Source organism: Megalops cyprinoides, chromosome 9 (assembly GCF_013368585.1).
Source record: "Megalops cyprinoides isolate fMegCyp1 chromosome 9, fMegCyp1.pri, whole genome shotgun sequence".
NCBI lineage: Eukaryota > Metazoa > Chordata > Actinopteri > Elopiformes > Megalopidae > Megalops > Megalops cyprinoides.
In genome coordinates this window covers 13,478,974-13,491,776 of record NC_050591.1, presented here as the reverse complement: position 1 = coordinate 13,491,776, position 12,803 = coordinate 13,478,974, and the positions used below count along the sequence as shown (strand labels likewise).

The following is a 12,803-nucleotide window of genomic DNA, read 5'->3' as shown; positions in this document are numbered from 1 at the left end:
AACCCAAATGTTTACTGTTTTAGATTGGAAGGATTATGACAGGATTATCTAAACAAGGCTTGTTAGTACATGCATATAGGTCAAAATGTTCTCACATTCATCTGTTATAATACACTTTGCTCAAATCCTAATCTGTCATGCACGTATACCAGTCTCAAATACACACTGAACTTGAATGTGCCAATATTCTGTATTGGTGGTGGCGCAGTGTCGTTGGTATTGGGCCAACACTGTGAAGGGAGGTAGGCCGTCAGTCACAGGGCTGGTGTGGGTTCTCGCGGTTGATGGGAAAGTAGAAGACCGGGTTGTTCCGGCGGCAGGGGTGCCCAGGTGAGGTGTGCCACAGTGCTTGGGTGTCTGCTGCCTGCCCCTCGCCATGGTCAACACACCCCAGGGTTAAGTTTTTGAACAGCGGTATCTTCACCTGGGTGAACACCTCTCGCTCCTGTGACAAGGTAGGAGAAGGAAGACATCTGGTTTGAAAAACACTGGATTGCCATGTACCGTTATGCCTTAGATTGTATGGCATTAACCCTTAACCAGCGAGCAAAAGTCTGGTGGCTTTGTCCACCTGAAGTGCATGTTTGTGTCTATTAAAACCTTTTTCACCCAGTCACTCCATCCAAAACTTTCTGTTTTGCGCGAGCAGCAGAATTTTTGGATGTTGTAAAAGGGTTTTTCGATGTCAAGATTGGGGTTGGCTCGAGTGTCTTGATGTCATTCACTAGGTTGTTATTGGATTATCTTGCATAACAGCATGTTAGTAGGTCCAGAAGTATTAAGTTCCTTTTTGAATTGTGTACTGATTAAAGTCTTAAAAGTGGGGCTTTTAGGGTAGCATCTAACGATGTCAAAAGTATTGTGATATTGAGGCAAAGGGGAAAAAAGTTTGAAAGAATGCTCACCTGGTCATCTGTCAAGCACTGGATCTCAATTTTATCCCCCATTGTTGGAGCCAGGGCTGAGTAGAGGTTGGCAAACTAAAGACAGTGTCAGCATAAGAACCATGACAGTCTCACCCCACAGGTGTCTTATTGAATTAGCAAAGACTTGATCCTTACCTGGTATGTATGGTTACAGGAAGGCTTAATACCTGCGTCCATCAAAGCCCTAAAAGACAAGATCAGGTTAAGAGCAAACCTCAGTGACTCATTTCACAGAGTGGTTAATGAGAAATGCAATCTAGAGGTGGCGTGAAAGCTCTCCACATCCTGTGACATCGGATTTCGCCTTCCTTTGGCACCATCACTGATCCTGTCCGGTTCATCCCAGTTAACATGGCTTCATAATCTCCACCCAAAGGTAACCTGCTGCTGCTGGCTGTGGTTGAGTTCTTAATTGACTTTCTTGCAGCGTTTCCAGTGATCGTCTTGCGGACTTTGTGAGGGGGGGGTTTGAAAAATCTCTGGAGGCCACCGAACAGCAGCAGCGGGCCTGGGGGTCGGGGGGGGGGGGGGGGAGGAGGGAGAGAGATGGTGTGTGCACTCACTGGTCAATGTCAAAGCGGCCTCGCAGGGACAGCGACAGCTTGAAGTATCGGGTGGGGGAGTTCATGCCCTCCACGCAGGCCGCACAGGAGCCGTGCTTGATCCACTCGTTCCTCCTGCAGGGCAGAGAGAGAGACAGGCGTCTCTGACAGCTGACCCGCGATCAGCGCGCCCAACCCCAAACCCTAACCCCAGCTGTTCTGTGTGAGAGTTGGGTGCTGAAGCGGGCTTACCAGAAAGTGAAATTGGATGTTGTTTTGAGTAGGGTTGGCCACAGATGAAACAGTTCCGGTTCCAGTTCCTGAAATTGGAGCACAGGCCACGCTATAATAGGTACCGATAAAACCAGAAACACATTACGTTGACACTGTCACATTTATGCCCAAAACACAAGCATAAAGGATTACATGCAGCAGTGTAGCATAGTGGTTAAAGAGCAGGACTTGTAACTGAAAGGTTGCCGGTTCGATCCCCGCTGGGATACTGCTGCTGTACCCTTGGTACTTGGCAAGGTACTTAACCCACAGTTGCCTCAGTAAATATCCAGCTGTATAAATGGATAACATTGTAAAGAACGGTAACCTATGTAAGTCGCTTTGGATAAAAGTGAATAAATGTAAACATGCTTTGATAAAATGTACTGCACTCAAGATGACTGATGGATGCTCAAACTGACACGTACGTTGTACTTGTACAAACGAAAGTTAAAAACTGTACAAGGTTTAACCACTTTTTTCCAGTAAGTGCTCAGTTGTGTTCGACTGCATTCTTTGTCAACAGAGCAACAGAGCAAATCACTTTTGATTTCTCACCTCAAGGTCTGATGGGAATATAGGCCAGCACTGACAGCAGTGGCCGGTATGCATAGGCCTAGATCCAACACGAGAGAGTATTACTGACAGTCACCTGTGGAGCTACAGCAAAATGCACCAGAGAGAGGTCTGATTAAAACATCCTAACAACTGTACTTTCCATGTGTGTTAATAGGAAATAAGGAGCACCTAGCACCATAGCCATGGACAGTGAAAAACTCGAACAGCATTTTTCTCATGTCAAAAAAGTTATTTCATATAAAATGGAAGATCATACATTCAAGGTTATATTTAAAGTTGTAAGGTACTAAATTCTTAATAACAAACTTTTTTTCAAAACAAGTGCCTGCTAACTGTTTACTAACAGGTCACATCTAGCTTGACCACTGGACCAAAATGTTTTTTTTTTTTATCAATACTGCAAACCTGACTGCCTGAGAAGTACAATAAAAATACAATGCTCTACAAACCCAATGTGCTCAACTATAGCAACAGCTCACAGAGGTTACTGCAAAAATGGGATTAAAGAAAAAAATAACCTGACCAATGATTATTAATATTATGGAATATTATGCTGATAAACCACTTATAAAGTGGGCAGTCCTGTGAACAAAGATGTTCAAAGAACAAGACATCCTCTAAAGAACTGGCAAAAGAAATTGCATCAGTTCAGATGATTCAGTCCATTCAGAAGTGTCATGGTAAGACAAGTCCCAGCTATGCATTTGCAAAAACCGCACAGTTGCATCGTTTCTAGATATTTATGAGACCTGGAAGCCAACACAGTCCACAAACTACAAACCAAAGAATCTTCAACATTCTTGGCAGCATTCTGGGAATGATAGTCACAAAGATGGTAAGTAAGGAACTACGCAAGACAACAGGAGGAAGATCAAATGACCCCTGACCAAGAGTTTGCAAATGAATGTGGAGATGCAACATGCTGAGCTAAATATTATCCGGGATTCCTCACCATGTTCTCCTATTGAGGCCATGGAGGCAAGCGAAAGCACGGCAGACTGTTTGCTGACCCACTGTGCCAGAGAGTCAAAAACAAGGTCCCGTCTTGGGGACAGTCAGGTACCATCACAATAGATGAAAAAGAATTCATGTTTACATCCCGTTGAGTTAGTAGGTAAAATATTTCTGAATAATGACTTGATAATTTTATTTCCTGCTAACTACTTCGTTACTGTTACATTGTAAATTTTCAAAATGAGTGAAGCTTAATTGATAATTAGCACTGTGTTTGTTGACAGTTTTCAACAGAACAGGACCCTAACTTGTGACCAAAAATGTACATTGTTATTAAAGAAGATTACAAGCCCAGCTCAATTTCACTGCATTGCAGTGGTTCCTTACCACAGCCCATGAATGGTCCAGCCCTGAATATACAATGGTATATTGCATCCAGATGGCTTCCTCAGGCCCTGAGAAGAGGCAGATGTTTCATAATATTACTTGGAAAGGCAGAGCTGGAAAGTTTGGCCTATTTCCTGTCCAATATACAAAGGAAGTTTTAGGGAACACACAGAGGCCCAGACAGGTTCTTTATGAGGGCAGAGCTGCTCAAGGATCAGGCACTGTGGCTTGCCTGCTGCAGGCTACTACAAATACCCTTTTCCCCCCTTCATAGCTTCCAAACAGAAAATGGTCCAAGCAATTACTGGTAAACAACTTGATGCATAACTAAACAAATGGGTGATGCGGGAATTTTCGGAGTAGGTGCATCTCACCCTTCCGTGGCCCTGGATTTCTTTGTTTCTCTCTGAGCAAAGACAAATCACTTGTATCGAGTTTGATACATCACACTGTGGATGCAATTACCATACAAGATTAACGTTTCAGCGGAACAGCTTTTTGATTGTTCTGAACCTTTTTTTAGTCTAGCAGATCTCTCGCTCTCTTTTTTGAGCAGCTGTGAGTCTAACTACACTAAAGAACTAAAAAATAATCATGCTTTACAATAATTTGTCCTCTATATACAATATTTTGTGGTTTTCCCACACAATAGCCTTTTAATAACTCATAACCAGAGTTATGATCCCAGCCCATTCCAGCCCATTAAAATATCCCCTTTTTTATTGATATTTCTGAGGAGAGCTGACAAAACTGTACTCACAACACAGAAAGCTCCTGGCCACATCAGAGTGAACCTCATGCATTCCCAGCTGCAGGACCTGCCAGGGAGAACAGAAGAGACCCCTGCTGACACCACATGCCGATGCTACGGGCCCGCTTCCACCAACCGCATTTCCAAGTGATTTCCAGGGACTACCCCCCGCCAGGAGGGTGGCCTCTGTCCCAGTTACACAGAATGAGCAGCAGTGAGAAATGGCCGGCAGCGTCCAGAACATGGTCACAGAACAAGAGTCACCAGAAATGTTGTGGTGAATGAAAACCGTGGTACAATGCATGCCAGAGACCAGAGGCTTTTTTGGACAGAAAGAATGTTCCAAATTCAGCTGTATTTCTTTGTGTATGATAGCACCGCTGCTCAAGCATGAAAAGTAGAACTTTTCAACCAATGAGGTTCATTAAATCTTAATATAATAAAACAGATTATATAGAACATACACGTTTATCAGTGGACATTTCTTCACTTTCCCTTTGTGAAACTCTGAGATTTTCCATAGATGCTTTCCACCATAGACTGGCATGTCTTGGGTTATCTACTGCAGCGGAGTGAGTATAGTGTATTGTTGCTTCATTGCTCGACTGAAAGGTGCACTCTTTCCACTGTGCTCATACTTGTGCTCTTCATCTGACTCTACCTTGATGGTTAAGCTGAGCCAGGAAGAATGTTCAGCATGATGCTCAAGCATTTGTACCAGCATGCTGAGATACTCATCGCCAAAACTTCTGCTTCATTTAAAAGTCAAACCACCTGGTCTCTCTTCAATGAACGCCTGGGGTATTTTCAGCACCTGGGTACAGGTGAATGTGGCCCACCCATCCCCCAAAAAGGGTGACCTTACGATTTCTCTGCTTGGTAAAGCTCCACTGCAGGCTCATGGGAGAAGGCATGACTGCAGAGAAGAGTGGCAACCAGCAGGAAGGACATGACCATCTCTGACCTGCAGATGATAAGCAACTGTGGGAGAAGAGGAGGGGAAAGTGAGAAAGAACGTACAGGCTACTAGAAGCACTATGGTCTCTGTGGCACTGCTGCCGTGTGCACACCCACACTGGCGTGCAGATGTAGAGGACATGCGTAGGGTGTGTGTGTCTGTGTGTGTAGACATTACTGAACTTTACTGGACACAAGGCATACTGCGTGGTTACATACATGTACACGCATGCTATCCTTCAACAGACATAAAAATTCATTTAAGGTGGTTGGGTGAGCAAACAAAAAACATGGTCAAAATGTATTAATAAATCAGTCTCGTAAGCAGAGTTAACACAAATTCTTACTGACTTGAAAATACGAAATACAAAATAAACAAAACAAACTGCAGTCACAGATAATGCACAGAAAAAGAACATTGTCCAATTAATATCAGGTCAAATCAATTCAAAACACACTTCCTATGAACACAAACTGATTATTCTCACATAACCAGATACCTATCTGCACATAATATACATTCAGTGTAAACAGAGCGCACAGATTGTGACTTACCAATGGCTGTGATAGTGCAGAACTCAACTGAATGTTGCATGAGGCAGCTCAGACCTCTGTCCAATGGCAAGAAAGTGGGTGTCTTTTTATCCAGCTTGTTCACATGACTGTGAAAGCGTGAAAGTAAGATCAGCTCATCTCAGTTCCTTTTTTGATGAAAACGGTGGCTGTTTCACTGATGCAAACATAAGCCAGATTGTTACTTGAGGCTTCACTGTTTTTTTTTTTTTTTGAAACGGTTGAAGGAACATTTGGTAATTTAGGTAGTTTTAATTGAACCTAAAAGACACCTCTCAGACTGGTCTTGGCTTGCATTAACAGTATCCAAAGGAACAATTCACATGTTCTCTAACAGAAACTTGAGAATGACTGGTACTTGGGGTTGAACACACCGGTACATAAATGTGACATTTTTTTTCTCTCTGGAAGTAGTTCTCTGTTAGGCTGTCTGTGACAATTTACTTAAAAAAAAAGAGTTATACCAAATAAAAGCTGACTGATTGCTTGATTGATTCTGTGCAGAGCCACCTGGCCACGTGTATCCAAAGCATATTTATATTCATTTCTTTTGGCGGATACTTTCATTCAGAGCAACTTACAAGAACTACATACAATAGGTTTGCCAATTAGCCGCACAGGTGTCAAATCTTTAATACCTTCCTTGAAATATTGGACCATTGTAGGATACACTGCCACACAGGGGAGAAAAGGTGCACAACTATAAACTATCACCACCGATTTCCAGCCACCAGGTTTGTACCAACACAAGTTTGTACCAGCACAGAATGTTTACTGTTGAGATGTGCCACCTGGCTTTGATCTCACATGCTTAAACTGCAATCCAATTCACCAGTGCTATGCAGTCAGTCACATATACAGTCAAAGAAAACATTTAAAGCTGAACCATTCCCATCAGTTTTTTCCATTACATGGGGTAGTCACATTGTGAAGCAAGCATAGCATGGGTGTGGTGACTCTGTATCGGCCAACTACTTTTTAAAATGGTATGGCAAGCATACAATCCCTCCACGTTTCTTGCTAAGGATGAAATACAAATTTAATACACAATATTTCCGGTCACCAAAGACTGCACACCTAACAACTTCCACTGTTACCCATGTAATTAAAATTAGAGCCCACAAAGAGTGGGTTCACACATTATCAACAAAAAACTGAAATTATAGTTCCTTTTGCTTAACTCTGTGCGGCAAAACATTTTTCCCCACAGGCATCCATTCATAACAGTTGTGTGTTATGCTGCTTTCATTGACAAAAGTTCAGTGGCAAAAGTTAAGCAGTACAGTTTGATTGAATTTTCTGACTGAAATTGCTTCACCAGCATCAGTGGAATCTGTGAGTTTCCAGTAGTTTCCTAATGAGCATGTATGTTCTTCAACAGTTGCATGAAGTTGGAAGATACTACAGATCTAGATACTATAGTTCTAATTAAATGTTTGTCAAGGCCTCAATGCATTCACTGACAGTGGCAAAACCTTGAACTTTGATGATTTTATTTTATTTTATTTTCAGTCTTCATTGCCCAGTGGAGGGGGGCAGGATGCAGATTTAGTGGTGTGTGGAAATGCACAGCTGGTCCTGCAGTTAAAGAACAGAGTTTGTTCTCTCCAGGAGACCATACTTTGGCTCCTGTTCAGGAGTCCTGTAGTATCTCTGCCTGCCCCCAATGGACTGAAAAAATAGAAACAGGAACTCCGCACCGGACGGCAGTCACAATGAGACATTTACAGGTAAAATGTGATAATATCTCCTCACAATTCTGTATTTTCACCTGTGGCATGACAGTGGGTGTTAGACTAGAGGCAGCTGGTCCCATGAAAGTTGGAACAGAAAATGGGGGAAACCACAGTCTGACTTTGTCCTACCGTGTGTGTTTTAGTTTTTGTGACCTGAAGAGGCAGGTAAAACAGGGACAGAATATGTTTTTCTGGTGAGATTTATGTGTTGATTCATTTGACAAGATGTACACAAGACCTTTTGGTATCTTTATCTTAAAGAAAAGACTAATAAGGTATTCCATCTGTTTTAGAGGGAAAGGAGGCTATGGCCTGTCTGTTGTTGTGCTTGCCTGATGGCTGGTAGACTTGGTGTGAGGGGAGATCTGTTTATGATAGCAGTTCTTGAATTTTCAGAATCAGCTGTCCTTGTCAGTGTTCCCTAAAGCTTGAAGAAGGCCTGCCCTTCTATTGTAGCTGCATCTATCAACACAGACAAATATTATGCTGTCAAAGCAGGCTGTTGACTAGATTCTAGTTTCAGTGGAGTGCAGTTTGTTCTTGGCAGGTGTTACCAACAAACTTTTTTTTCCTTTTTCATATCAAAAGGACATTAGACCCAACATGATTGCAAAAAACGAAGCTATACTTGGTACTGTAGTACTGAGTTAATGTTCTGGCAGACAAGCACAGAGTGTAATGTTTCTCCTGTACAGACGAACCCTGAGCCGGTTTCCACATTTAGTTCACAGGGTCGGGAGCTCGCAGTAACCAATAAAGATAAGGAGAGTGGTTTATGCATCCCTCCTCCTTCCAGTACTGAGTTATCTGATTGGGAGGCTCAGCAAGCTGAGTTGTAAGCACTTGCTGGTGGGTAGGCAGTATTACATCATGGTCCTTACTTGACCTCTGCTTGAGAGCAAAGTAATGTTGCACGGACTTAAGCATACATTTCTGCAGTAAAAAAAAAAGGGCCACACACACACACACACACGAAATAACATGCAAAAAGAGTCTATAATGGCCAGATTCTCTGTGTATGCTGTTATGTTTCATAGAGCAATGACCACGACAGTGAATTCTGATGGTATTGTTTTTTGTGTTTTGTTTTGGTTAGTGATCACACATCAATGTTATCAATTTCGTTCAGAATCTGATGATCAATTTCGTTCAGAATCTGATGCCAAGACAAGCAAAACTCTGATATTGTGATTTAAAAGCAGTTGAAAGTTCAAAAGTTTAAAAGTTTGTGGGCTCATCAAGTTTAAAAAGCAGTTTAAAAGTTTCTGGGCTCATCGTCAATTGGCATAATTCTCATCTAATGTAATGTACTCTGGAGGGTAAAATATTATCAATTGCTCCACAACTGTTGAGAGTTATTACTTTGGTGGAACATGAAACAGCTGTGCTAACATCATTATCCAGATGCTGTCAATATTATCACAAAGTTGCAGAACATCCATTTCTACGGGCACATGTCATGCACAAGTGTGATTACAGCGACAGCATAAAATCTGTGAGAGTTGCACAAAAGTCAGCAACCGCAAGGTGCAGCTGGAAAGGAAGATGGATGGTGTGATCACCTGGACTCCGGGTGCTTTTAAGCGGCACTACAACTTAAAGGGAAGTGAGAGCCAGTTCACTTCTGCTTTTTCGCCCAAAGGGGAAAGTTTTTTGGCTATAACTGATTAGGCATCCCATGTTCTAGCAAGTGAAAGTTGTCTTGGGAGACGGGTGTTCAGCTGCAGTTGAACTAGTTTCATTTCACCTACGGGCGTTTGCCGATTCAGCCGTGGCTCAGACTGCATCCATTTCGTTCATTATTCATTTACTCTACTGGGCTGGGCTGGGTTGTTTTCTTACCCGAGACAATTCAAATAAAGAATTTTCCCGGGAAAGACGTAATGGCAGCAGTCATTTAGCTGGCTTGACCTTCCTGACACCCAGTCTTCTGTATGGTTCAAAGACATTCATTTCCACCAACAGCTGATTACCAGCATAAAAGAATAATGCCTGCATTTAAACATGTAATTTCATTTTTGAGTTAAAGAGAAAACGGAACATCCGCTGCATACAGAAGCAGGTGCAGCCAGCATAGGAAAAGTTTGGCATTGAAAGGAATCCATGTGCAAACCAATATTTCAGGGAGATCGGGGCTGGGGGATAAAAATTCGCTTGGTAGTGTCCTGTATCACTTGGCGGTCTGCCTCAAACGAGCTGTGCTGTTTAGATTCAGGGACGATAAGTCTTCTGAGAAATTTTTTTATTTTCCTTCTCATAACTGCCCGCCTTGGCAGAGCACAGTCCTACTTCTCTGCAAATCTGTCTACAGAACTTTCAGCGGCTGGCGGTCCGCGCCTTCAGCGTGACGGCCAGGCAGATGAGGAACAAGGTGCCGGAACACCAGAAGTTCTTCCAGGCAAGTGGAACTCCGTTATGGTCGTGTGCCGATGCATTAAAGCAACATGCTGAAATTCTGCTACTGCTGTTCCTGCCCACAGGCCCAGACTGACCTCTATTTGAAAAATCTTTGCAAGGAAAGCTAACTTCTTCACAGATTTTGACCAATCAAAATCACCAGACAAGCATGTAGATAGGGTTGTCCCTGCAGCTGCACAGGCCATAGAGGTCCCTCTGCAGTAAATTGCACAATGGCAATAGTGGCACAATGGCAATGGGGTAAGATCGGTGGGGTCCCACTCGACTGAGACTGTGTCTCTGTTGCTACGGTTACAGGAGGACAACGGCCTGCCTGTTCACATCAAAGGAGGGACCTTCGACGCCCTCCTCTACCGCTTCACCATGACAATCACTGTCGTAGGTCGGGTCACCTCAATAACGAGCCAGGACTCTTAAGCCCACATACTGTCCATTTGGTATGGCAATTTAGTATAGATATGAATTAATGTGCAAATATTAACATTTATGATGTTTTCCTGTTTTTTCCTCTTTCCCTTTTTAGGTACTGGATTCTCAATGTACTGGCTCCTAATTGCCTGTCAGCCCCGGAGTAAGTAGGAGAGAAGGGAGATCAAAACCACACCAATTTTTCACGCACGCCAAGGATGTCACATGGGTGCCCTCAAAATATAATTATGATTGTGCAAAATAAAACTTGATAATACATGCTTCTGCAGCAGGTCTTCTTTCCTTTCCCACAAGGTTAAATAACACGCCTGTGCCTGTGAATGTCTCTCCAATGGCACATTCCTGTACCATTTATGTGGAACCAAACTAGATGCGATATCTGATCAGATCAAGCTTAAAGAGAATTTGCCTTTTCTGCGTGGTTTATCATACTTGCCTCTCACGTATCTGTTGAAACACAACACCTTCTGGTTTAAAGTCTGCAGGAAACACAATGCAAAGAGGAAAGCGATGAGATTTTACATTTACTTCAGGCCCAATATCTCATGGATGTGCCAACAAGGATGTTTTTGCCTTGCCCATTTAAGGGGCTTTAGTGCCCTCTTCTGGTAAAACAGAGATATTACCTTTTAGTTCTTCAGTTTTAGTGCTTCCTAATCCATGTCATAGGACTCCATTTAAATGTGTTCATTTTTTGTTCCATCTGCCATTCAGTAGTTTTCATTCAATTGTCAATGGAAAACCTGATTTGGATTTGAACCTGCTAGATGTATGTTCTTCCAAAAACCATGACATTCCTCCATTTTATCTGTGGTAGTCTGTGATGCTAATCATTTGGTGATCCTAATTACTCACTTAACACAAATTAAACCATTTTTCAGTGAAAGATTATGTAACAATTGATGATTAATTGACAAGTAACTAATAAAGCTCAATCAAAACTGCTACCTAAAATGTATTTACCTTATAGTAAAACTCAAAGAACAGACTTCTTCTATTCATATTACTCACAGAATATCAAACTGAGATGAGTATTACTTTAGTTTTTTCCCCCCAATTGCTTTGATGTATTTTCATAAATAGTGGTAGCGCACAAAACTCAAAACAGAAGTGAAAAACTTACAAAACTCTTCCCTTGTGACACATTTCCTTACCTACACATCCAAAAAAGCAAAACTCTCAATCACTTCCTCAGTTCTTTAAATACTAGTTGATAATCCGGCAGAATGATAAATGATAATAATTACACCACAATATAAAAGGATGTGCACAAACAGGATCAGTTGGTAACAACTTGGAGCAGAACTTGCTGGCTGACGCCAAAGTTATGGTTGTCCTGTGATCTTAGATGAAATCAAAGCAGCCGCGATTGATTGTGTCACACCATAAAGCTTGTCATAGTCAGAGGTAAATTGTTACTCAGTTGCTAAAGTAGGCCTATTAGACACAGAACTGGTAAGTAAAGTATACACAAATGTACAAAATGCAATTCCTTGTTTCAATCATAATAGTTGCTGAAAATTCACTTCTAGCTACACTGCCATGGAAACATTTTCTTATTGCGTAAGGATTTCTGTATTGCGGGCTGACGATGGAAAGGAAAGACTGCGACACTAATGTGGCTGGAACCTCACTGCTGTGCAGGAGATAACACCAGTCGGAATGGTCCAAGCCAAAAACCTCAATCACCTGGGGAAGAGCTGTAATTAATAAAATGGAAGAGACAGAACTGTTGATAGTGACGCGTTCCAAGGAATCAGTTCAATTAGACCAGCCGCTACTGCACAAATGGGACTGAGAAACGAATCCACACCATCTGAGAGAAATGAGGGCAGGTTAACAGCATTCATATGACAGTACATTCAAGTAAGCGTTCAAGTAGGAGTACAACTGTAATTGCTGTGTTTGCGTAAACAGTAGCAGGCTCAGCTGGCCTTTACTCCTACTACTTACTGCAAATTGTCTGTGCAATTACTACTTCTGTAAAAAAAAACTAGCATTCCATTATGTTTTACATACCCAATTTTAAAACAACATATTTCAGCTCTTTGCAGGTGAAGGCACAAGGTTTTTCACAACACTGATATCATTTGCATGTCCATTATATTGCTTTTACATGGACAGCTTCAGTCTTTTTAACTTTAACCAATTATAATTTCACTGCTCTTGCCATTTTGACTATATAAGAAGTGACGGCATATGTTGAGCGGGGGTCAACCCCTTTCAATTCTCTCCTCTTGTAATTTGGCTCCAGGACTCCCAAGCTCTCTAACACAAA

The 12,803-nt window shown here is 42.1% G+C and overlaps 2 protein-coding genes across 2 annotated transcripts; one reads left to right on the top strand and one right to left on the bottom strand.

Moving 5' to 3' along the window:
• Window positions 1-184: 184 nt before the first annotated feature.
• On the bottom strand, window positions 185-5,369 carry rnaset2l (ribonuclease T2, like). Its single transcript, XM_036536585.1, has 9 exons — window positions 5,278-5,369; window positions 4,422-4,479; window positions 3,662-3,729; window positions 2,300-2,357; window positions 1,721-1,788; window positions 1,490-1,603; window positions 1,062-1,110; window positions 906-980; window positions 185-445 (listed from the first exon to the last, which is right to left on the bottom strand). Exons 1-9 carry the CDS (start codon window positions 5,367-5,369, stop codon window positions 251-253), a joined length of 777 nt encoding a protein of 258 aa, XP_036392478.1. The 3' UTR covers window positions 185-250.
• A 2,215-nt stretch (window positions 5,370-7,584) lies between these two features.
• LOC118783486 (cytochrome c oxidase subunit 7A2, mitochondrial) lies at window positions 7,585-10,758 on the top strand. Its single transcript, XM_036537382.1, has 4 exons — window positions 7,585-7,672; window positions 9,990-10,076; window positions 10,394-10,478; window positions 10,620-10,758. The coding sequence occupies exons 1-4, from the start codon at window positions 7,658-7,660 to the stop codon at window positions 10,673-10,675; spliced, it is 243 nt and encodes an 80-aa protein (XP_036393275.1). The 5' UTR covers window positions 7,585-7,657; the 3' UTR covers window positions 10,676-10,758.
• The last annotated feature ends 2,045 nt before the right edge of the window (window positions 10,759-12,803 follow it).

Excerpts from the sequence above, each read along its gene's own strand:
- LOC118783486 (XM_036537382.1), top strand. Across the intron at positions 10,077-10,393 it reads AACACCAGAAGTTCTTCCAG|GAGGACAACGGCCTGCCTGT; the intron begins GCAAGTGGAACT and ends CTACGGTTACAG. Across the intron at positions 10,479-10,619 it reads CATGACAATCACTGTCGTAG|GTACTGGATTCTCAATGTAC; the intron begins GTCGGGTCACCT and ends TTCCCTTTTTAG.
- rnaset2l (XM_036536585.1), bottom strand. The coding sequence starts at position 5,369 with ATGGTCATGTCCTTCCTGCTGGTTGCCACTCTTCTCTGCAGTCATGCC. Across the intron at positions 3,730-4,421 it reads GGCCAGGAGCTTTCTGTGTT|GGCCTGAGGAAGCCATCTGG; the intron begins GTGAGTACAGTT and ends GCCTCTTCTCAG. Across the intron at positions 1,789-2,299 it reads TATTCCCATCAGACCTTGAG|GAACTGGAACCGGAACTGTT; the intron begins GTGAGAAATCAA and ends CTCCAATTTCAG.